This window comes from Melospiza melodia, chromosome 28 (genome assembly GCF_035770615.1).
Source record: "Melospiza melodia melodia isolate bMelMel2 chromosome 28, bMelMel2.pri, whole genome shotgun sequence".
In the NCBI taxonomy this organism is placed as follows: domain Eukaryota; kingdom Metazoa; phylum Chordata; class Aves; order Passeriformes; family Passerellidae; genus Melospiza; species Melospiza melodia.
In genome coordinates, this window is record NC_086221.1 from 5,553,653 (window position 1) to 5,578,174 (window position 24,522).

Sequence of the window (24,522 nt, forward strand, 5' to 3'; positions counted from 1 at the left end):
CTCAGCGGCCCCGGCGGCCTCAGCGTCCCCGTTAGCTCCGCGCCCAGCCCCGCGCGGCCCGCAGCGCCGGGAGGATGTCGCGGCCCGTCAGGTGAGTGCCGGCGGGCCGAACCCGCGCCAGGGCAGGGCGGGCAGGCCTCGCTCGGGGCAGCCGTGCGGGTTTCTCCTCTATTTCCCCTTGTTTCCCCCCCGCTAACTTGGCACGGCCACCGCCATCCCCGCCGCATTTCTCCCCGCGCCGCTCTCCCGCAGCCGGGCGAGGGGGGGGGCCGCGGCGGGGCTGCCCCGCGGCCGCTGTCCCACATTTTGTAACGGGGAAAAGCGAATTTTTTTTTCATCGCCGCCGCCGCCGTGACCCCACTTGGCGCGGGGCGGGCGCCGCTCTGGCCGCCATCCGCGGCCCCCCTCCGGGCGGCGGGGGCCGGGCCGAGCACGCTGCCGGGGGAGGGGACGCGGTGCCATCCGGCGAGGGTCCGGGCACGGGGGCTGTGCATGGGGAACCACGCGTAGGGGAGGAGCCGCCGGGAGCCGCCCCCTCGGTGCGAGCCGCCGCTCCTCACGCCCTGCTCCGCCCGCTGCGCGCTCCGCCATCGCCTTCCCGCCGCTGTTTTCCGTCTTTTTGGTTGTATTTCTGAGCGTTTGGCAGCCGGGCTGTGCTGGCGAAGTGGGTGTGGGGTGTTGGTGGGGTGGGATGGGAGCGGGGGTGGGTTTGGGGATGTGCGGCGTGGGGAGGAAAGGGCTGGAGCTGTCTCAGGGTGGGTATTTGGGGAATATTCCCTCAGTATTTGGGATATTTTTTTCCTCAGAGAGTGCTGGGCACTGTCCGAGCTCCCCGGGGAACGGGCACAGCCACAGAGCTCCGGGAGAGTTTTGACAACGCTGGGTGTGGGCTCGGATGGAGCGGGGTGGTTTGGGGATGCGGTGCCCGAGGGAAGGGCTGGAGCGGTGTCAGGGTGTGTATTTGGGGAATATTTGGAAGAAATATTCCCTCAGGATTTGAGGTATTTCTTCCCTCAGAGATTGAGGAAACTGCCCAGGGAATGGGCACAGCCACAGAGCTCCAGCAGAGTTTGGACATTGCTGAGTGTGGGCTCGGATGAGGATGGAGCGTGGTGGGTTTGGGGATGCGGTGCCTGAGGGAAGGGCTGGAGCTGTGTCAGGGTGGGTATTTGGGGACTATTTGGAAGAAATATTCCTTCTGTTTATTCCCTCAGCGTTTGGGATGATATTTGTTCCCTCAGAGGGTGCTGGGCACTGCCCAGGGATTGGGCACAGGCACAGAGCTCCAGGAGAGTTTGGGCGGGCTCTGTGGGTAGGATGGATCGTGGTGGATGTGGGGATGTGTGGCATGGGAAAGGGAAGGGGTGGAGCTGTGTCAGGGTGGATATTTGGGGACCATTTGGAAGAAATATTCCCTCAGGATTTGAGGTATTTCTTCCCTCAGAGGGTGAGGAAACTGCCCAGGCTGCCCAGGGAATGGGCACAGGCACAGAGCTCCGGGAGAGTTTGGACAACGCTGGGTGTGGGCTCGGATGGAGCGGGGTGGGTTTGGGGATGCGGTGCCTGAGGGAAGGGCTGGAGCTGTGTCAGGGTGGGTATTTGGGGACTATTTGGAAGAAATATTCCCTCTGTTTATTCCCTCAGCGTTTGGGGTATTTGTTCCCTCAGAGGGTGCTGGGCACAGCCACAGAGCTGCAGGAGAGTTTGGGCGGGCTCTGTGGGTAGGATGGATCGTGGTGGATGTGGGGATGGGTGGCATGGAAAGGGAAGGGGTGGAGCTATGTCAGGGTGGATATTTGGGGACTATTTGGAAGAAATATTCCCTCAGGATTTGAGGTATTTCTTCCCTCAGAGATTAAGGAAACTGCCCAGGGAATGGGCACAACCACAGAGCTCCAGCAGAGTTTGGACAGCACTTGGTGGGGTGGGATGGAGCGTGGTGGTTTTGAGGAGTGGGTGCTGAGGGAAGGGCTAGAGCTGTGTCAGGGTGGGTATTTGTGGAATATTTGGGATATTTCTTCCCTCAGAGGGTGCTGGCACTGCCCAGGTTCCCCGGGGAATGGGCACAGGCACAGAGCTCCGGGAGAGTTTGGACAACGCTGGGTGTGGGCTCGGATGGAGCGGGGTGGGTTTGGGGATGCGGTGCCTGAGGGAAGGGCTGGAGCTGTGTCAGGGTGTGTATTTGGGGAATATTTAGAAGAAATATTCCCTCAGGATTTGAGGTATTTCTTCCCTCAGAGATTGAGGAAACTGCCCAGGGAATGGGCACGGCCGCAGAGCTCCAGCAGAGTTTGGACATTGCTGGGTGTGGGCTCGGATGGAGCGGGGTGGTTTTGAGGAGTGGGTGCTGAGGGAAGGGCTAGAGCTGTGTCACGGTGGGTATTTGGGGAATATTTGGGACATTTCTTATCTCAGAAGGTGCTGGCACTGCCCAGGTTCCCCAGGGATTGGGCACAGGCACAGAGCTCCGGGAGAGTTTGGGCGGGCTCTGTGGGTAGGATGGATCGTGGTGGATGTGGGGATGGGTGGCATGGGAAAGGGAAGGGGTGGAGCTGTGTCAGGGTGGGTATTTGGGGAATATTTGGAAGAAATATTCCCTCAGGATTTGAGGTACTTCTTCCCTCAGAGGGTGAGGAAACTGCCCAGGCTGCCCAGGGAATGGGCACAGGCACAGAGCTCCGGGAGAGTTTTGACAACGCTGGGTGTGGGCTCGGATGGAGCGGGGTGGGTTTGGGGATGCGGTGCCTGAGGGAGGGGCTGGAGCTGTGTCAGGGTGGGTATTTGGGGAATATTTGGGATATTTCCTCTCCCAGAAGGTGCTGGCACTGCCCAGGTTCCCCAGGGACTGGGCACAGCCCCAGAGCTCCAGCACAGTTTGGACATTGCTGCCAGGGGTGCCCAGGATGGGATTTTGGGGTGTCTGTGCAGAGCCAGGAGCTGCTCTGGATGATCCCTGGGAGTTTTTCCCCTCTCAGATATTCTGTGATTCCCTTGAGTGTCAAACCTTTACCAAAGAGGTGACAAAAAGTGAACTCTGATTTCAATTGGCTTTAGAGCAGAGGTGTGAGGTTTCCCACGGTGTTCTTGTCATGCTTTGGAATTTCCTCATTCTCAAGTGATTGCTTGGGGTTTGATTCCATTCCCAGTTGAGGTTTGATTCTATTCCCAGTTTTATTTTATTTTATTTTATTTTATTTTATTTTATTTTATTTTATTTTATTTTATTTTATTTTATTTTATTTTATTTTATTTTATTTTATTTTATTTTATTTTATTTTATTTTATTCCCAGTTGGAGTTTGATTTTATTCCCAGTTGGGGTTGGATTTTATTCCCAGTTGGATTTTTATTCCCAGTTGGGCTGGGCTGTGGATGTTTGGTGTCTTGGCTAATTTAACTAAAAAGTACAAATTACTAATTTAACTATAAAGTACTAATTGACAGTGGTGCATATATATATATATATATATATATATATATATATATATATATATATATATGGAGATGCCAGCATTTGTATTTAAATAATATGTCCCAAAATACAGAATTTAAAATAAAAATCAGACCCAGGAGTGGCTCAGGGCTGGGTGAGCTCCCAAATCAATCTTTAAAATTCTTTAAAAGCAGAGCCTCTGAGCTTGCTGGAATTAAGTATTTTTGTGAAAGTTTCAAAAAAAAAATTCAAATAAAACACTCCTGGAATGTTGTGAGAGGTCTCCCTGCTCTCAGGCTCTGCTCTACAGGAAAATAAACCTGGCACAGGGCAGGACAGATGGAGCAGTGCCTTATCTCCTGGATTTGATAACCCTTGCAGGGCACAAAAGGGAAATATTCAGTAAATATTCAATAGAAATAGATTATATTGCTCTGCTGGCCAGAAAACCCTGCCTAGAGATTGAAATCCATTCAGAAATCAATGCTGGAATGAAGGTTTTTCTGCCTGATTTTTGGTGAAATGGAAAAGTGAAAAATTCTTTAATGCAGAGTTTTCCTCCAGTCAGTGCTCTTGGAATTAATTGGTATTTTCTGCTGGTTTTGGTGGAATTTGTGTGCACCTGAAGCAGTGAAATTCATCAAATCCATCCTAAATCCCAAGTTTTTACTCTGCTTGTTGAGAAAATGGACCTGAGACTGTTGGAAAAGGCAAGGAGTGAAAACTAAAGAAAGCTGAAATTATTGAATTTCTGCAGCTCTTGTGGAACTCTGCTGAAGTTCTGCAGAAAGAGGTGGGGCTGTTTATAGGGAAAAATTAAATTAAATTCAATATTTGGAGCCACTATTTATATATTTATATATATATATTTAATATATATTTATTTATATTGTATATATTTTAATATATTTATTTATATTTTATATTTTTAGATATTTTTATATTTTTACTACTATACTTTATGTATATACTTTATGTATATACTTTATACACTTTATGTATACACTTTATATACACTTTATGTATACACTTTATCTATACTTTATATACACACTTTATATACACACTTTATATATATACTTTATATACACTTTATATATATACACTTTATATATATATACACTTATACACTTTATGTACACTTTATGTACACTTTATGTACACTTTATGTACACTTTATGTACACTTTATGTACACTTTATGTACAATTTATATGCACTTTATATGCACTTTATATGCACTTTATATACACTTTATCTATACACTTTATCTATACACTTTATCTATACTTTATATATATACACACTTTATATACACACTTTATATACACACTTTATATATATACACACTTTATATATATACACACTTTATATATATACACACTTTATATATATATACACTTATATACTTTATGTACACTTTATGTACACTTTATGTACACTTTATGTACACTTTATGTACACTTTATGTACACTTTATGTACACTTTATATACACTTTATATACACTTTATATACACTTTATCTATACACTTTATATACACTTTATCTATACACTTTATACACTTTATCTATACACTTTATCTATACACTTTATCTATACACTTTATCTATACACTATCTATACACTTTATCTATACTTTATATATATATACACTTTATATGCACACTTTATATGCACACTTTATATGCACACTTTATATATATACACTTATATACACTTATATACACTTATATACACTTATATACACTTATATACACTTATATACACTTATATACACTTATATACACTTATATACACTTTATATATATATACTTTATATATACACTCTGTATATACTTTATATATTCTTTATATATATACACTTTATCTCTACACTTTATATATATACTTTATGTATACTATATATACACTTTATATATATACTTGATATATACACTTTATATATACTTTATATATACTATATATACACTTTATATATGCACTTTATATACACTTTATATATATACTTTATATGCACTTTATATATATATACTTTATATATACACTTTATATACACTTTATATGTACTTTATATATACGCTTTATACACACTTTATATACACACTTTATATACACACTTTATATACACACTTCATATACACTTAATATACACTTAATATATATACTTAATATATATATACTTAATATATATATACTTAATATATATATACTTAATATACACTTTATCTCTACACTTTATCTCTACACTTTATCTCTACACTTTATCTCTACACTTTATCTCTACACTTTATCTATACACTTTATCTATACACTTTATCTATACACTTTATCTATACACTTTATATATATATACTTTATATATCCTTTATATACACACTTTATATATACTATATATACACTTTATATATATATACTTTATATACACTTTATCTATACACTTTATCTATATACTTTATATGCACTTTATATACATACTTTATATGTGTACCTCATGTATACCTCATGTATACTTCATGTATACGTCATGTATACTTCATGTATACTTCATATATATTTTTATATTGGTGTATATTTATATATATATTTATATAATTTTTATATGTGTTTTTATATATTTTTTATATTTTCAGCCCAGACCCAAATCTGTCTCTGTGCTGAGTCCTGAGTCCAATTTTTACCCAAATTTAACCCCAAACTTTGGGTTTGGGTCCCTTTCTGTCCCCAGGTGCCACCTCCTGGTGCTGCTTTGAAATCAATGCCCGTGGAAATTTAATTATTATTTAATTATTCTTGAACTGCTTTAATGATTGCTGCAGAAATCATTTCGTTGTTCAAAATCCTGAAATGCTGAAATCCTTTCAGAGCTGGAGTGAGGAGTCAGCCCAGACCCAAATCTCTGCAGTGGGACCCTCTCAGTCCTGACTCCTGGCTTTGGGCTGTCTGAACTGACTGCCTTGATCAGCAATTAATTAATGCTAATTAATTAATTGCCAGTGAACGCAGTGTGAATGTGCTGAGAGCAGGAGAAAGGGAGGAGGAGGATGAGGAAGGATCCTGGTGCTGGAGGGAGTTTCCAGCTGAAGAACTGAGCAAAATCCCATTTTCCCTTGCTTTTGCAGGAAAAAGGAACTTTGGGAATTTCTGGATTTCCAACTCCTCCCAGGAGCTGTTTGGAGCTGACTTGGAGGAATTATCAATTGAAATTAAATTGAATTATTGCCTGCCTTGATTTCCTTTGGTTGGTGTTTTATGGGGCACATACCTCGTAATAAAACAGCTGGATTTGATATTTTATCAAATTCCAACTCTTTTATTGATAAAGTATCAAATTCCACCTCTTTTATTGATACCTTGTCAGTAAAACAGCTGGGATTTGATATTTTTATCAATAAAGAGCTGGGATTTGATACTTTATCAGTAAAAAGAGTTGGGATTTTCTACTTTGTCAATAAAAAGTTGGGATTTGATACTTTGTCAGTAAAAGAGTTGGGATTTGATACTTTATCAATAAAAAGTTTGGATTTTTATGCCCTGTCAATAAAAACAGCTGGGATTTGATATTTTATCAATAAAAGAGCTGGGATTTGATATTTTATCAATAAATCAGGTGGGATTTGATACTTTATCAATAAGAGCACTGGGATTTGATATCAATAAAAACATTGGGATTTGATATTTTATCAATAAAAGAGCTGGGATTTGGTATTTTATCAATAAATCAGCTGGGATTTTTATACTTTATCAATAAAAAGAGTTGGGATTTTTATACCTTGACAATAAAAAGCATTGAGATTTTTATATCTTGTCAATAAATGAGTTGGGATTTGATATTTTATCAATAAAATAGTTGGGATTTGCTATCTTGTCAATTAAGCAGATGGGATTTGATACCTTGACAATAAGAGTTGGGATTTGATACTTTATCAGTAAAAAGAGTTGGGATTTTTATACTTTGTCAATAAAAAGTGTTGGGATTTGATACTTTCTCAATAAAGCAGCTGGGATTTGATATCTTGTTAATAAAAGGAGTTTGGGATTTTTGTATCTTGTTCATAAAGCAGCTGGGATTTGATATTTTGTCAATACAAAGAGTAGGGATTTTTATACTTTGTTAATTATAGAGTTGGGATTTGATAGTTTATCAGTAAAAGAGCTGGGATTTGATATTTTGTCAGTAAGAGTTGGGATTTGAGACTTTATCAGTAAAAAGAGTTGGGATTTTTCTACTTGGTCAATAAAAAGTTTGGATTCAATATTTTGTCAATAAATCAGCTGGGATTTGATATCTTGTCAGTAAAACAGCTGGAATTTGATACTTTATCAATAAAAGAGTTGGGATTTGATACTTTATCAATAAAAGAGTTGGGATTTGATAGTTTATCAAAATAATTGGGATTTGATACTTTATCAATACAAAGAGTTGGGATTTTTGTACCTTGTCAATAAATCAGCTGGGATTTGATATTTTGTCAATAAGAGCATTGGGATTTGATATCAATAAAAACATTGGGATTTGATACTTTATCAATAAAAGAGTTGGGATTTGGTATTTTATCAATAAATCAGCTGGGATTTTTATACTTTATCAATAAAAAGAGTTGGGATCAATAAAAAGAGTTGGATTTTTATACCTTGACAATAAAAAGCATTGGGATTTTTATATCTTGTCAATAAATGAGTTGGGATTTGATACTTTATCAATAAAAGAGTTGGGATTTGATATTTTATCAAAAGAATTGGGATTGATACTTTATCAGTAAAAAGAGTTGAGATTTTTATACCTTGACAATAAAAAGCATTGGGATTTTTATGTCTTTTCAATAAATGAGTTGGGATTTGATATTTTATCAATAAAAGAGCTGGGATTTGATGCTTTAATATACTTATTAAATGCTATTTGTGCTTTAATATATTTATTAAAGTAAATTAATACTTATTAATTAATTATTAATTACACATATCCTTTGTGTTCATTCTGGCTGCAGAGGTGCCTGAATTACCAAAGTTTTTTTGGAATATTTTTGGGCTCCAAATGCAGCTCTAAATAAAATAATGTAACATTTCTTTCTTATTCCTTAAAACTTTATTAACCCTGAAGGAATTAATTCCTGATTTTTTCTCCTTTTGCAGGAACAGGAAGGTGGTGGATTACTCCCAGTTTCAGGAATCAGATGATGCTGGTAAATTCAATTTTTTTTGCTTAATTTCCTCATTATTCCCATGCATATTAATGAATGTTCTGTTCTAATCCCACCCTCAGCTGCAGCTCTGAGGAGTTTCTGTTCTTCACAGCCTGAACTCTTAATGAGCATTTGGAAATGGGATTATTCTCATATGATTAAATTAAATTAAATTAAATTTTTAAATTTTTTAAAATTAAATTTAAAAATTCAATTTTTTCCTTAATTTCCTCATTATTCCATGCATATTAATGAATGTTCTGTTCTAATCCCATCCTCAGCTGCAGCTCTGAGGAGTTTCTGTTCTTCACAGCCTGAGCTGTTCATGAGCATTTGGAAATGGAATTATTCTCATATGGTTAAATTAAATTAAATTAAATTAAATTAAATTAAATTAAATTTTTAAATTTTTTTAAAATTAAATTTTAAAAATTAATTTTTTTTTGCTTAATTTCCTCATTATTCCATGCATATTAATGAATGTTCTGCTTCTAATCCCACCCTCAGCTGCAGCTCTAAGGAGTTTCTGTTCTTCACAGCGTGGACTCTTAATGAACATTTGAAAATGGAATTATTCTCATATGATTAAATTAAATTTTTAATTTTTTTAAAAATTGAATTAAAAAATTATTTTTTTCCTTTATTTCCTCATTATTCCATGCATATTAAAGAATGTTGTGTTCTAATCCCACCCTCAGCTGCAGCTCTGAGGAGTTTCTGTTCTTCACAGCCTGAGCTGTTCATGAGCATTTGGAAATGGAATTATTCTCATATGGTTAAATTAAATTAAATTAATTTTTAATTTTTTTTAATTAAATTAAAAAATTAATTTTTTCCCCTTAACTTCCTCTTTATTCCCATGCATATTAATGAATGTTCTGTTCTAATCCCACCCTCAACTGCAGCTCTGAGGAGTTTCTGTTCTTCACAGCCTGGACTCTTAAAGAACATTTGAAAATGAAATTATTCTCATATGGTTAAATTAAATTAAATGAAATTTTTAAAATTTTTTAATTAAATTAAATTTTTTTTTCCTTAATTTCCTCATTATTCCCTGCATATTAATGAATGAGGAGTTGCTGTTCTGCACAGCCTGAGCTGTTAGTGAGCATTTGAAAATAGAATTATTCTCATATGCTTAAATTAAATTAAATTAAATTTTAAAAAAATTTAATTAAATAAAAACATTCAAATTTTTTCCTTAATTTCCTCGTTATTCCCATGCATATTAATGAATGTTCTGTTCTAATCCCACCCTCAGCTGCAGCTCTGAGGAGTTTCTGTTGTGCACAGCCTGAGCTGTTCATGAGCATTTGAAAATGGAATTATTCTCACATGGTTTGTGTTAAACAAACAATGGGGATAGAAATGTTTTTATTTTTATTTAATTCTGGGGTTGTTGTGGTGCCTGGGGCTGCTGGCAGCTCCTTGCTCTGTTCTGGGCTCCTTGGTGCCACTTTTTGCACAGAAAAATGTGGTTTGTATTTATTTTATGGCTCTGGTTGAGCCCACATCATCAGGGATTTAGGGGGGATTGGAGTTTAAAAAAAATTAATGTGTGTGAATTAAAATAGTGCTGGGTCACATTTGGAAAAAATGGGAATTAAAATTCTGGATCCCATTGTAAAATAATGTAATCTGTGTGAATTAATAAAATATTGCTGGGTCACATTTGGAAAAAAATGGGAATTAAAATTCTGGATCTCATTTCTAAAATAATATAATCTGTATGAATTATCAAAGTAGTGCTGATCACATTTGGAAAAAATTAAATTTCTGAATTAAAATTCTTGATACTATTCTAAAGTAATGTAATCTGTGGGAATTAATAAAATATTGCTGGATCACATTTGGTTAAAATGGGAATTAAAATTCTGGATCCCATTTCTAAAATAATGTGTGTGAATTATGAAAATATTGCTGGGTCACATTTGGTTAAAATGGGAATTAAAATTCTGGATCTCGTTTTTAAAATAATAGAATCTGTGTGAATTAAGATTTCTGGATCCCATTTCTAAAATAATCTAGTCTGTGTGAATTAACAAATTATTGTTGGATCACATTTGGAAAAAATGGGAATTAAAATTCCAGATCCCATTCTAAAGTAATGTAATCTGTGTGAATTAATGAAATAGTGCTGGATCACATTTGGAAAAAAATGAAATTTCTGAATTAAAAATTCTGGATCCCATTTCTAAAATAATGTGTGTGAATTATGAAAATATTGCTGGATCACATTTGGAAAAAATTGAAGCGCTGAATTCAAATTCTGAAACCCATTTCTAAATAATAGAATTTGTGTGAATTAACATTTTTGGATCCCATTTCTAAAATAATGCAATCTGTATGAATTGATAAAATATTGCTGGATCACGTTTGAAAAAAAAGTGAATTAAAATTCTGGATCTCATTTCTAAAACAATATAATCTGTGTGAATTAAAATTCTGGAACTCATTTGTAAAATAATATAATGTGTATGAATTATCAAAGTAGTGCTGATCACATTTGGAAAAAATGGAATATCTGAATTAAAATTCTGGATCCCATTTCTAAAATAATGGAATCTGTGTGGATTAACATTTCTGATTCCCATGTGTGAAATAATACAATCTGTGTGAATTAATAAAATATTGCTGGATCACATTTGGTAAAAATGGAATTTCTGAATTAAAATACTGGATCCCATTACTAAAATAATATAATTGTGCAGATTAACATTTCTGGATCTCATTTCTAAAATAATCTAGTTTGTATGAATTTACAAAATATTGCTGGATCACATTTGGAAAAAATGTAATTTCTGAATTATAAATTCTGGATCTCATTTGTAAAATAATATAATCTGTGTGAGTTAACATTTCTGAATCCCCTTTCTAAAAAATGGGATTTCTAAAATAATCTGTGTGAATTACCAAAATATTGCTGGATGACATTTGGAAAAAATGTAATCTCTGAATGAAAATTCTGAAACACATTTCTAAAAAATGAATATAATCTGTGTGAATTAACAGAATAGTGCTGGATCACATTTGGTAAAAATGTAGTTTCTGAATTAAATTCTGGATCCCATTCTAAAACAATATAAACTGTAAGAATTAATAAAATATTGCTGGATCACATTTGGAAAAAAATTGAATCTCTGAATTAAAATACTGGATCCCATTTGTAAAAAAATAATATAATCTGTGTGAGTTAACATTTCTGGATCCCCTTTCTAAACAATGGGATTTCTAAAACAATCTGTGTGAATTACCAAAATATTGCTGGATGACATTTGGAAAAAATGTAATCTCTGAATGAAAATTCTGAAACATTTCTAAAATATTAATATAATCTGTGTGAATTAACAAGATAGTGCTGGATCACATTTGGAAAAAATTGAATATCTGAGCTAAAATTCTGGATCCCATTAAAAACAATCTAATCTGTGTGAATTAACAAAAATTTTCTGCAATGTTTTGAGTTCTTGGAAGATCAACTCAATCTGGGTTTGCATTGATGATTAAAATGATACAAAGATGCAGAATTGTTAATTGCAGTGGTTTTATTCATTAAATAAAGTATTGTGTGAGAGTTGTAAATTCCTATTTCATGGCTTCCTTTATCCCCTCCCAGCACAGTGAGCAGTGGGTGCTGTTAGAGCCATGCAGAAATAAATATAAATACATTTTTTAATGAATTTATAAAAGAACTAAATGCAAAATAAATCCTGTGTCCTTTTTCTGTGACATTTTGCTGTACACAACATTTCCATGGTGCTGTGACAAGCAAAGCTCAAATCAGTGATTTCACCCAGGACTTTGCTTCTCTCAACATTTTCTTGAAATTTTATGAAATTTTTCCTTTTGCTGTGCATGAAATGCTGAGTTTGAGCTGTATCTGAGCTGAGCAGAGTTTGCAGGGGCTGAGTTTTACCCAAACCCCAAATTTTTGCTGTCTGTCCTGTGCAGATGATGATTATGGAAGAGATTCAGGCCCCCCATCCAAGAAAATCCGCTCATCTCCCCGAGAGGCCAAAAACAAGAGGAGATCTGGCAAGAATTCTCAGGAGGACAGGTAAAAAATGGCAAATTTTATTTCTTGGCAACGTTTCCTGTGTGTGGGGAGTGGGATTGCAGTGACATTGGGGGCTGAGACACTGAGGTGAGACAGAAATCGTGTGGAAAACTCTTGTCCATCAGTCCATCACTCCAGAGGCAGGTTGGAAATGGGATTTAGGCACAAAAATTGGCATCCTCAGGTGGGTCAGGGTCAGGGGCAGCCTCTCAGGGCATCCCTCAGGTGCTCATCTCCGTGAGAGGATAAAAACAAGAGGAGATCTGGCAAGAACTCTCAGGAGAAAAGGTAAAAAAATACAGTTTTCATTTCTTGGCAACGTTTCCTGTGTGTGGGGAGAGGGATTGCAGTGAGACTGGGGGCTGAGACACTGAGGGTGAGACAGAAATCGTGTGGGAAACTCTTGTCCATCAACTGCAGAGGCAGCTGGAGGGGCAGGGAATGGGATTTAGGCACAAAAATTGGCACCCTCAGATGGGTCAGGGCCAGGGGCAGCTCCTGCAGCCTCTCAGGGCATCCCTCAGGTGCTCATCTCCATGAGAAGATAAAATTTCAGTTTCTGTTTCTGGGAAGGAGATTTGGGAAGAACTCTCAGGAGGACAGGTAAAAAATGGCAAATTTTATTTCTTGGCAACATTTCCTGTGTGTGGGGAGTGGGATTGCAGTGACATTGGGGGCTGAGACACTGAGGTGAGACAGAAATCGTGTGGGAAACTCTTGTCCATCACTGGGAATGGAATTTAGGCACAAAAATTGGCACCCTCAGGTGGGTCAGGGTCAGGGGCAGCTCCTGCAGCCTCTCAGGGCATCGCTGGGCTGCTCATCTCCATGAGAGGAGATCTGGGAAGAACTCTCAGGAGGACAGGTAAAAAAATACAGTTTTTATTTCTTGGTAACATTTCTCAGAGCTTGTCCTGTGTGTGGGGAGGAGCCATCTTGAGGAGGAGTGGGATTGCAGTGAGATTGGGGGCTGAGACACTGAGGTGAGACAGAAATCGTGTGGAAAACTCTTGTCCATCAGTCCATCACTCCAGAGGCAGGTTGGAAATGGGATTTAGGCACAAAAATTGGCACCCTCAGGTGGGTCAGGGTCAGGTGCAGCTCCTGCAGCCTCTCAGGGCATCCCTGAGGTGCTCATCTCCCCGAGAGGCCAAAAACAAGAGGAGATCTGGCAAGAACTCTCAGTAGGACAGGTAAAAAATGGCAAATTTTATTTCTTGGCAACATTTCCTGTGTGTGGGGAGTGGGATTGCAGTGAGACTGGGGGCTGAGACACTGAGGTGAGACAGAAATCGTGTGGGAAACTCTTGTCCATCAGTCCATCACTCCAGAGGCAGGTTGGAAATGGATTTAGGCACAAAAATTGGCACCCTCAGGTGGGTCAGGGCCAGGGGCAGCTCCTGCAGCCTCTCAGGGCATCCCTGAGGTGCTCATCTCCATGAGAAGATAAAATTTCAATTTCTATTTCTGGGAAGAATTCTCAGGAGGACAGGTAAAAATACAGTTTTTATTTCTTGGCAACATTTCCTGTGTGTGGGGAGTGGGATTGCAGTGACATTGGGGGCTGAGACACTGAGGTGAGACAGAAATCGTGTGGGAAACTCTTGTCCATCAGTCCATCACTCCAGAGGCAGGTTGGAAATGGATTTAGGCACAAAAATTGGCATCCTCAGGTGGGTCAGGGCCAGGGGCAGCTCCTGCAGCCTCTCAGGGCATCCCTGAGGTGCTCATCTCCATGAGAAGATAAAATTTCAATTTCTATTTCTGGAAGAATTCTCAGGAGGACAGGTAAAAAATGGCAAATTTTATTTCTTGGCAACGTTTCCTGTGTGTGGGAAGAGGGATTGCAGTGACATTGGGGGCTGAGACACTGAGGTGAGACAGAAATCGTGTGGAAAACTCTTGTCCATCAGTCCATCACTCCAGAGGCAGGTTGGAAATGGGATTTAGGCACAAAAATTGGCATCCTCAGGTGGGTCAGGGCCAGGTGCAGCCTCTCAGGGCATCCCTCAGGTGCTCATCTCCGTGAGAGGATAAAAACAAGAGGAGATCTGGCAAGAACTCTCAGGAGAAAAGGTAAAAAAATACAGTTTTCATTTCTTGGCAACGTTTCCTGTGTGTGGGGAGAGGGATTGCAGTGACATTGGGGGCTGAGACACTGAGGTGAGACAGAAATCGTGTGGGAAACTCTTGTCCATCAACTGCAGAGGCAGCTGGAGGGCAGGGAATGGGATTTAGGCACAAAAATTGGCACCCTCAGATGGGTCAGGGCCAGGGGCAGCTCCTGCAGCCTCTCAGGGCATCCCTCAGGTGCTCATCTCCATGAGAAGATAAAATTTCAGTTTCTGTTTCTGGGAAGGAGATTTGGGAAGAACTCTCAGGAGGACAGGTAAAAAATGGCAAATTTTATTTCTTGGTAACGTTTCCTGTGTGTGGGGAGTGGGATTGCAGTGACATTGGGGGCTGAGACACTGAGGTGAGACAGAAATCGTGTGGGAAACTCTTGTCCATCAGTCCATCACTCCAGAGGCAGGTTGGAAATGGATTTAGGCACAAAAATTGGCATCCTCAGGTGGGTCAGGGCCAGGGGCAGCTCCTGCAGCCTCTCAGGGCATCCCTGAGGTGTTCATCTCCCCGAGAGGCCAAAAACAAGAGGAGATCTGGCAAGAACTCTCAGGAGGACAGGTAAAAAATGGCAAATTTTATTTCTTGGTAACATTTGCTGTGTGTGGGGAGAGGGATTGCAGTGACATTGGGGGCTGAGACACTGAGGTGAGACAGAAATCGTGTGGGAAACTCTTGTCCATCAGTCCATCACTGGGAATGGAATTTAGGCACAAAAATTGGCATCCTCAGGTGGGTCAGGGTCAGGTGCAGCTCCTGCAACCTCTCAGGGCATCCCTGAGCTGCTCATCTCCCTGAGGGGATAAAATTTCAATTTCTATTTCTGGGAAGTAGATCTGGCAAGAATTCTCAGGAGGACAGGTAAAAAAAAGCAAATTTTTTTGGCAACATTTCTCAGAGCTTGTCCTGTGTATGGGGAGTGAAATTCCAGTGAGATTGAGGGCTGAGGCAGGGCTGAGACAGAATTCATGGGTAAAACTCTTGTCCATCAGTCCATCACTCCAGAGGCAGGTTGGAAATGGGATTTAGGCACAAAAATTGGCATCCTCAGGTGGGTCAGGGCCAGGGGCAGCTCCTGCAGCCTCTCAGGGCATCCCTGAGGTGCCAGGGATTGGGGACATCTGTCAATTTTCTGGCTCTTTGTTCCTCATTTTGGGTCATCCATAAACAGAACCTGCTCTGGGAGCTGAGTTGCTGCCCTGCTGAAAAGTGAAATTTTCCTGTGGAATCTCCATTTTGCAATGCTCCCAATGATTGCCACAAGAGCCTTGAAATAATTTTTTTTTGTTTTTTATGACAAATTTCAGCTTCAGGGATGCTGGTTCTGAAGGTCCTTGAAGGTTCTGCCTGCTGGTTCTTGTTCTATCACCCCAAAATGTCTTTTATTTTCTAAATGAATTAAATTATCAAATCATTTGAGAAAGCTTAGGTCAGACTTATGTCAATTAAGAGCAAGAATTTAAACAATGACATGAAGACAAGTGCTGACTTACAATCTGTCAGGATAAAGCTTTATTTCATTTATAGAATCCACATAAACCATCAGAATTGTAACTAAACTGGAAACCTCGTGGGTTGCTTCACCTCAATCTGATTATTTCCTGGTTTAACTTTTTTTTGTGATTCACAATTTGAATTTTATCTTCCCAACCATGACAACTCCACAGCCAGCTGAGTAATCCTGAAGCATGTCCAGAAAAAGTGAAAATTCTCAGCTTGGACATCATTTTCTCTTTAAAATTTTTTATTTTCCACACAAGAGGGACTGAAATCAAAGCTGGGACAAACACTCAGATTTCTCCTTGTGTTGTTTGCAGTGAGGACTCAGAAGACAAAGATGTGAAGACCAAGAAAGATGATTCACACTCAGCAGGTAACTGCCAGCATTATCCTGATTTTGTACCTTTAAATCATGTCTGTGAGAGCTCAGGAGTAGAATTTGAGACAGAAATTCAATTATTCTGATTTATTTTTGATTTATTTCAAGTCACACGTTGCTTCTTCTGCTGTTACTTCCCACCTTGCTTTGGGATAATTTTTTTTTGTGTGTGTTATGTGCTTGATCCTATAAAATTTGGATAAATTGATGCTTTCCCTGCAGTTTTTATCCAGAAAAATCCAAAAATCTTTTGCTTGCAGATGAAGATTTTGGCAGTGAGGACGACGACGTGGGAGCCGACGACGGCAAAGCCGACAGCGACTACGAGAGCTCCCAAAAAAGCAAAAAAGGAAAAAAGGCCAAACCAGACAAGAACAAGAGAGCAGCCTCCAAATCCAGGAAAAGGCCTGCAGGTAAGAAGGAAAAAAAAAAAAAAATGAGGAAAAAAGGGGGGGAAAAATGAGGAAAAATGGGGGAAAAAATGAGGAAAAATGGGGAAAAATATGAGGAAAAAGGGGGAAAAAATGAGGAAAAATGGGGGGAAAAAATGAGGAAAAATGGGGAAAAAATGAGGAAAAATGGGGAAAAAATGAAAAAATGAGGAAAAAAGGGGAAAAAAAAGGAGGAAAAAAAGAAAAAAAATTAAGAAAAAAATGAGGGAAAAAAGGAAAAAAATGAAGAAAAAAATGGAAAAAAAGGAGGAAGAAAGGAGGAAAAAAGGGAAAAAATTAAGAAAAAAGGGGAAAAGAAAAGAGGGGAAAAGGAAAAAGTAGGAAAAATGAGGGAAAAAGGGAAAAAAGAGAAAAAAAGGTGAAAAAAAAAGAGGAAGAAAAAGGAAGGAAAAAAAAGAGGTAAAAAGGAGGAAAAAAGAGGAAAGAAGAGAAAAAAAGAGGAAAAAAAGAGGAAAAAAGGAAGAAAATGAAAAAAGAAAAAAAAGAGGAGGAAAAAAGGGGAAAAAAAGGAAGAAAGAGGGAAAAAAGGAAGGAAAAAAAAGAGGATAAAAGGGGGAAAGAGGGAAAAAAAAGGAAAAAAATGAGGAAAAAAAGCAAAAATTCACTTATTTTGCAGAGGATCTTTGTTGGGTGGGTATTGATGAGGTTGAATTCTCCCCACAGTACCTCAGTGAGTGTTTTATCCCCCTGATAAAAGCCCTAAAAATATTTTGCTGCCTCATGGGGAGTTTTCTGCTCTTTACTCAGCCCAGTTTGGGGTTGTTTTCCTGCAGAGGACAGCGAGGATGAGAAGGAAGATCACAAAAATGTTCGTCAGCAGCGGCAGGCGGCCTCCAAAGCAGCCTCCAAACAGAGGGAGATGCTGATGGAGGATGTGGGCAGTGAGGAGGAGGAGCAGGAGGATGATGAGGCACAGTTCCAGGAGAGTGAGTAAATGGGATTGGAAAATGGGACAGCAAAGGAGCACACAAAGTTTGATTTTGGCTGGGACCCTGAGGGTAGAAATTGTGCTCCTCATTTTTATTGTTGTGCTCCAGGTTTGCAGCAAAGGTTTGTGTGTGTTCCACAAAATTTATCTTCACAAGTGGGTAAATCTGTTAATCCCATCCCTGCTTCTTAATCCAGAATGAGATTTAAGTCACCAAATACTTAAATGATAGAAATTTGAAAGTTGGAACCCCTCATGAATTTGCACCATTTATTGTCCCACAAGCTTGTTTGGTGGGAGATTACCCAGTGCTTCTAAAGTGCTGTGGAATTATTGCAGTCAAAAGTTTTTAAGCTTCAATGACAGATTTTAGGATGTAAACTGAGAATTTAAATAATTGAAGAGTTCATTCACTAAATCTGGAAGAATCTGTGAGACAAAGCAGCCTCCAAACAGAGGGAGATGCTGATGGAGGATGTGGGCAGTGAGGAGGAGGAGCAGGAGGATGATGAGGCACAGAGTGAGTAAATGGGATTGGAAAATGGGACAGCAAAGGAGCACACAGAGTTTGATTTTTTCTGGGACCCTGAGGGTGGAAATTGTGCTCCTCATTTTTATTGCGTGTGGAATTTGTGCTCCAGGTTTGCAGCAAAGGTTTGTGTGTGTGTCCCACAAAATTTATCTTCGCAAACGGGTAAAATTTGAAGATTTAAGTAATTGAATACTTCAATTATATTAATGTGGCTGTGGCAATTTTCTGTGATTTGAAAGTTGGAATCTGTCATGAATTTGCACCATTTATTGTTCCTCCAAGCTTGGTTGGTGGGAGATTACCCAGTGCTTCAGAAGTGCTGTGGAATTTTTGCAGTCACACAAAATTTGTGTCCCACAAAATTTATCTTCACAAACGGGTAAATCTGTTAATCCCATCCCTGCTTCTTAATCCAGAATGAGATTTAAGTCATCAAATAACTTAAATGATAGAAATTTGAAAGTTGGAACCCCTCATGAATTTGCACCATTTATTGTCCCACAAGCTGGTTTGGTCATGTTCACTGGGAGATAAACCAGTGCTTCAAAAGTGATCTGGAATTTTTGCAATCAAAAGTTTTTAAGCTTCAATGACAGATTTTAGGATATAAATTGAAAATTTAAACAATTGAAGAGTTCATTCACTAAATCTGGAAGAATCTGTGAGACAAAGCAGCCTCCAAACAGAGGGAGATGCTGATGGAGGATGTGGGCAGTGAGGAGGAGGAGCAGGAGGATGATGAGGCACAGAGTGAGTAAATGGGATTGGAAAATGGGACAGCAAAGGGGACACAGTTTGATTTTTGCTGGGACCCTGAGGGTGGAAATTGTGCTCCTCATTTTTATTGTGTGTGGAATTTGTGCTCCAGGTTTGCAGCAAAGGTTTGTGTGTGTCCCACAAAATTTATCTTCGCAAACGGGTAAAATTTGAAGATTTAAGTAATTGAATACTTCAATTATATTAATGTGGCTGTGGCAATTTTCTGTGATTTGAAAGTTGGAATCTGTCATGAATTTGCACCATTTATTGTTCCTCCAAGCTTGGTTGGTGGGAGATTACCCAGTGCTTCAAACGTGCTGTGGAATTTTTGCAGTCTCAAAATTTGTGTCCCACAAAATTTATCTTCACAAACTGGTAAATCTGTTAATTCCATCCCTGCTTTTGAATCCAGGATGAGATTTAAGTCACCAAATACTTAAATGATAGAAATTTGAAAGTTGGAACCCCTCATGAATTTGCACCATTTATTGTTCCACAATCTTGTTTGGTCATGTTCAGTGGGAGATAAACCAATGCTTCAAAAGTGCTGTGCAATTTTTGCAGCCAAAAGTTTTTAAGGTTTAATGACAGATTTTAGGGTATAAACTGAAAATTTAAATAACTGAAGAGTTCACTCAATGAATCTGTAAGACAAGAAACTTCATCTTGGTGCCTTTTCCTTGCAGATTTTTTTTTTTATTCCAGGGATGTGTGTTTGTGTTTTCCAGAGATCTCTTTCTTTTTCTCCTTAATTTTTTTTTTAAATTTTCTAGATCTATTAAGCAGCCCTAAAGTTTAATTGTTAACTTCTCAATTATTTTTTCTGCTTTTTTTCTGTCTCTGTGGCATTGCTGATGTAAAACCCCCTCGGATTTTAGCCCAGCAGATAAAAGGAAACCCACAAAGTCTCAGAGTTTATCCACAATTTCACTGGCAGATCTCAGCTGTATTTTCCCTTCCTTTTTGGGTTTTTTTTCCCCCAAAAAAACCTGAAATTTCCTTCTGCTTCCAGCAGATTCAGGAAGTGATGAAGACTTCCTCATGGAAGATGATGATGACAGTGACTATGGCAGTTCAAAAAAGAAAAACAAGAAAGTCTCCAAGAAATCCAAGCCAGAGAGGAAAGAAAAGAAAATGCCCAAGCCCAGGCTAAAGGCTACAGGTGAGTCTGTGCAAATTCAATTCCTCAAGTTCAAATCCTCATTTTCTTTTTGCTCCAGAGGTTTGGTTGAAATCTTGAGGTCCACAAAAATATTGGAAATGCCATGATTGAAAGCAGCAGGATGGAATAATGAGCTGGCTTTAATTCTTCATTTAGAGGTTGATTTGGTATCTGTGCCTCTAAATCAACCTCTAAATGAAGAATTAAAAATATGAGTAAAAAAAGTAAAAACATTCCCTGCTGAGGGGCTGCATTCTGACTTTTTGTGTCTCACAGCCAAATAACAATTTGTGACTTTGTGAAATGGGAGCCAGAGGAAAACTGGGTGCATTTCTGCAAGGAAATTCAAATTACAGCAATGTTGGGCCAGAGCTGTGTCCATTTCTGATGTCACATCCAGCAATTAACCACCTTTAAAATCTCATTAAATTGCTCTTCAGCTTAATTAAGAGTGCTAAAACTAAAACCTCTGTGGCTATGGCCAAATTCTGAATTATTTAAAAATCTCATTTTTTTGGGGGGGGAGTTTTTTTGCCTTTTCTGCTTCTGAATTTTACAAAGTTTTTCTTTTTCCAGTGACCCCCAGCCCAGTGAAAGGCAAAGGGAAGGCAGGTCGCCCCACAGCTTCCAAGGCAACAAAAGAAAAAACCCCATCCCCAAAAGAAGAGGATGAAGAACCTGAAAGTCCCCCAGAAAAGAAAAAATCAGCCAGCCCTCCACCAGAAAAATCAGGGGATGAGGGCTCTGAAGATGAAGCACCCTCTGGTGAAGATTAAAAGGCAGTTGAGAGGAAAAAAAATCTTTGTTTAAAAAAAAAAAAGAGGAAAAAAAAAAGAAAAAGGAAAAGAAAACAACACTTAGGGGTAGAACACGGTTTTGGCTGTGGCTTGACTCATGGGCTTTGAATGCTATCTTTATTTTCAGCTGGTTAATCCAGTGAAATTCTTTTTTAATAAGAGAAAAACCCTTCTCTACAGTGAGATTTTCAAGTCAGAATGTTCTCTGTTGGTCATTCTGTTCTCCCTCCCCTGCCAAATCTGAAAAGCCATTTGAGACAAATTAGAACAAACCATTGGATTTCTGTTCAATATTGGATTTCTGTTCAATATTGGATTTCTATTCAATATTGGATTTCTGTTCAATATTGGATTTTTATTCAATATTTGATTTCTTTCCAATATATGATTTTTTTTTCAATATATGATTTTTTTCCAATATTTTATTTTATTTTTTTTTCCCAAGGGATACTGCAGTTGTGAAGCAATAAGGTTTGAGACTGATCTGTGGAAAAAAACCATACTTAAAAATCCTCAAGTAGAATTAGATTTTTTTCCCCAGTGCTGGTAAGAGCTATTTAAAATTATTCTTCTATATTTGGAATATGTGGAGAAAAAAAATAATCAAGTTTTGTTTGAACAGATTTAAGATGAGTTTAGTCTCAGCAAAAATAATTCCAGAGGAGGAGGAGGATGGAGCACAGGGAGGAATCCTATGTTTTTTGGATTTAGGCACGTTTTTAATGGAAAACAATCAAGAAATTCTGAGATGCTCCAGTGTCTTTGATTTTTTGTAAAAAATCCTTCAGATGTTTTGTCTCTGCTGGATAGAAAACTCTTAATTGCAGCCCATTCCAGAGAAATTCAGATTTTCAGCCTTCAGCTTCCCCATGTCCACTCACCCTTTTATTCCTTCTCTAGAGGGGCAGAACAGGGAGGAGAAATTGGAAAATCCTTTTGAAACCTGCTGTCCATTGGGTATGGTGGGAAATGGTTTTATTATGGATTTTTTGCAAGGAAAAAAAAAAAACCCAAAATAACAGATAATGTAACGTGAGATTGTTGGGGTGAGCAGAGGATTGCCCTGAGCCAGCCCTGGGTGTTCCTTCCCTTCCCTTCCCTCCCTCCTGTGCCCTCACAGAGCCCCAGGGATCATGGCTGGCATGGGGGGCACAGCGGGCACTGCCTGTGCCCACCCTGCTGCTGTGGGCTCTGTGGGGTCAGCTCCCCATCCTTCCTGTGGGCTCTGTGGGGTCAGCTGCCCTCATACCTGTGGGGTCAGCTCCCCTTTTTCCTGTAGGGTCTGTAGGATCAGCTCCCCACCCTTCCTGTGGGATCTGTAGGGTCAGCTGCCCTCGTACTTGTAGGGTCTGTGGGGAAAGCTGCCCTTATACCTGTAGGTTCAGCTCTTCATCCCTCCTGTAGGGTCTGTGGGGTCAGCTCCCCTTCTGCCTGTAGGATCAGCTCCTCCTCCTATAGGATCTGTGGGGTCAGCTCCTCAACCCTGCCTGTGGGATCTGCCCCTCTTCTGCCTGTAGGATCAACTCTCCACCCTTCCTGTGGGGTCTGTGGGGTCAGCTCCCCTGCTCCTGTGGGGTCTGTGGGGTCAGCTGCCCTCATACCTGTGGAGTCTGTGGGGTCAGCTCCTCTTTTTCCTGTAGGATCTGTGGGATCTGCTCCCCTTCTGCCTGTAGGGTCAGCTCCCCTGCTCCTGTAGGGTCTGTGGGGTCAGCTGCCCTCATACTTGTAGGGTCTGTGGGGAAAGCTGCCCTTATACCTGTAGGTTCAGCTCTTCATCCCTCCTGTAGGATCTGTGAGATCTGCCCCTCTTCTGCCTGTAGGATCAACTCTCCACCCTTCCTGTGGGCTCTGTGGGGTCAGCTGCCCTCATACCTGTGGGGTCAGCTCCCCTTTTTCCTGTAGGATCTGTGGGATCTGCTCGCCTTCTGCCTTTAGGATCAGCTCCCCACCCCTCCTGTGGGATCTGTAGGGTCAGCTGCCCTCCCTGCCTGTGGGGTCTGTGGGGTCAGCTGCCCTCATACTTGTAGGGTCTGTGGGGAAAGCTCCCCTTATACCTGTAGGTTCAGCTCTTCATCCCTCCTGTGGGATCTGTGGGATCAGCTTCCCTTGTGCCTGTAGGATCAGCTCCTGCTCTGTGGGGTCAGCTCCTCAACCCTGCCTGTGGGATCTGCCCCTCTTCTGCCTGTAGGATCAACTCTCCACCCTTCCTGTGGGGTCTGTGGGGTCAGCTCCCCTGCTCCTGTGGGGACTGTGGGGTCAGCTGCCCTCATACCTGTGGAGTCTGTGGGGTCAGCTCCTCTTTTTCCTGTAGGATCTGTGGGATCTGCTCACCTTCTGCCTGTAGGATCAGCTCCCCACCCCTCCTGTAGGGTCTGTGGGGTCAGCTCCCCCTTATTACCTGTGGGCTTCGTGGGGTCCAGCTCCCCTTTTACCTGTAGGGTCTGTGGGGTCAGCTCCCCTTCTGCCTGTAGGATCAGCTGCTCCTCCTATGGGATCTGTGGCATCAGCTCCTCATCCTTCCTGTAGGGTCTGTGGGGTCAGTTCCCCTTCTGCCTGTAGGATCAGCTGCTCCTCCTATGGGATCTGTGGCATCAGCTCTTCATCCTTCCTGTAGGGTCTGTGGGGTCAGTTCCCCTTATTACTTGTAGGGTCAGTGGGATCAGCTCCTCTTCTGCCTGTAGGATCAGCTCTCCACCTCTCCTGTGGGATTTGTAGGATCTGCTCCTCACCTCTTCTGTGGGATCAGCTCCTCACCCTTGCTGTGGGATCAGCTCCCCTTATACCTGTAGGATCAGCTCCTCACCCCTCCTGTGGGATCTGTGGGATCAGCTCCTTACTTCTCCTGTGGGGTCTGAGGGATGTGTAGGATCAGCTCCCCAACCCTCTTGTGGGATCAGCTCCTCACCCTCCCTGTGGGGTCTGAGGGATCTGTTCCCCTCCTACTTGTGGGGTTTCTCCTCAGCCCTGTCTGTGGGATCTGCTCCCACCTCTCCTGTGGGATCTGTAGGATCAGCTCCCCACCCTGTCTATGGGTTCTGTAGGATCAGCTCCTCGCCCCTCTTGTGGGCTCTGTGGGGTCAGCTTCTCACTTCTCCTGTGGGATCTGCTCCCCTTCTGCAGTGTTTGCTGTAGGATCAGCTCCCCAACCCTCCTGTGTGGGGTGAGGAATCTCTTCCCCGCTTGCCTGTGGGATTTTCTCCTCACCCCTGTCTGTGGGA

At 40.5% G+C, this 24,522-nt stretch overlaps 1 protein-coding gene across 2 annotated transcripts; it reads left to right on the forward strand.

Moving 5' to 3' along the window:
- On the forward strand, positions 1-21,816 carry LOC134430382 (nuclear ubiquitous casein and cyclin-dependent kinase substrate 1-like). 2 transcript variants are annotated; one of them, XM_063178007.1, is made up of 8 exons: positions 1-91; positions 8,565-8,614; positions 12,566-12,671; positions 16,613-16,668; positions 16,935-17,087; positions 17,900-18,052; positions 20,358-20,507; positions 21,084-21,816. In XM_063178007.1, exons 1-8 carry the CDS (start codon positions 75-77, stop codon positions 21,281-21,283), a joined length of 885 nt encoding a protein of 294 aa, XP_063034077.1. In that variant the 5' UTR covers positions 1-74; the 3' UTR covers positions 21,284-21,816. The 2 variants fall into 2 exon arrangements, with proteins under 2 accessions (XP_063034077.1, XP_063034078.1); XM_063178008.1 differs by having other exon boundaries at positions 20,361-20,507.
- Positions 21,817-24,522: the final 2,706 nt, after the last annotated feature.

Coding starts and splice junctions, on each gene's coding strand:
- LOC134430382 (XM_063178007.1), top strand. Junction 8,615..12,565: donor TCAGGAATCAGATGATGCTG/GTAAATTCAATT, acceptor TGTCCTGTGCAG/ATGATGATTATGGAAGAGAT. Junction 12,672..16,612: donor AAGAATTCTCAGGAGGACAG/GTAAAAAATGGC, acceptor TGTTGTTTGCAG/TGAGGACTCAGAAGACAAAG.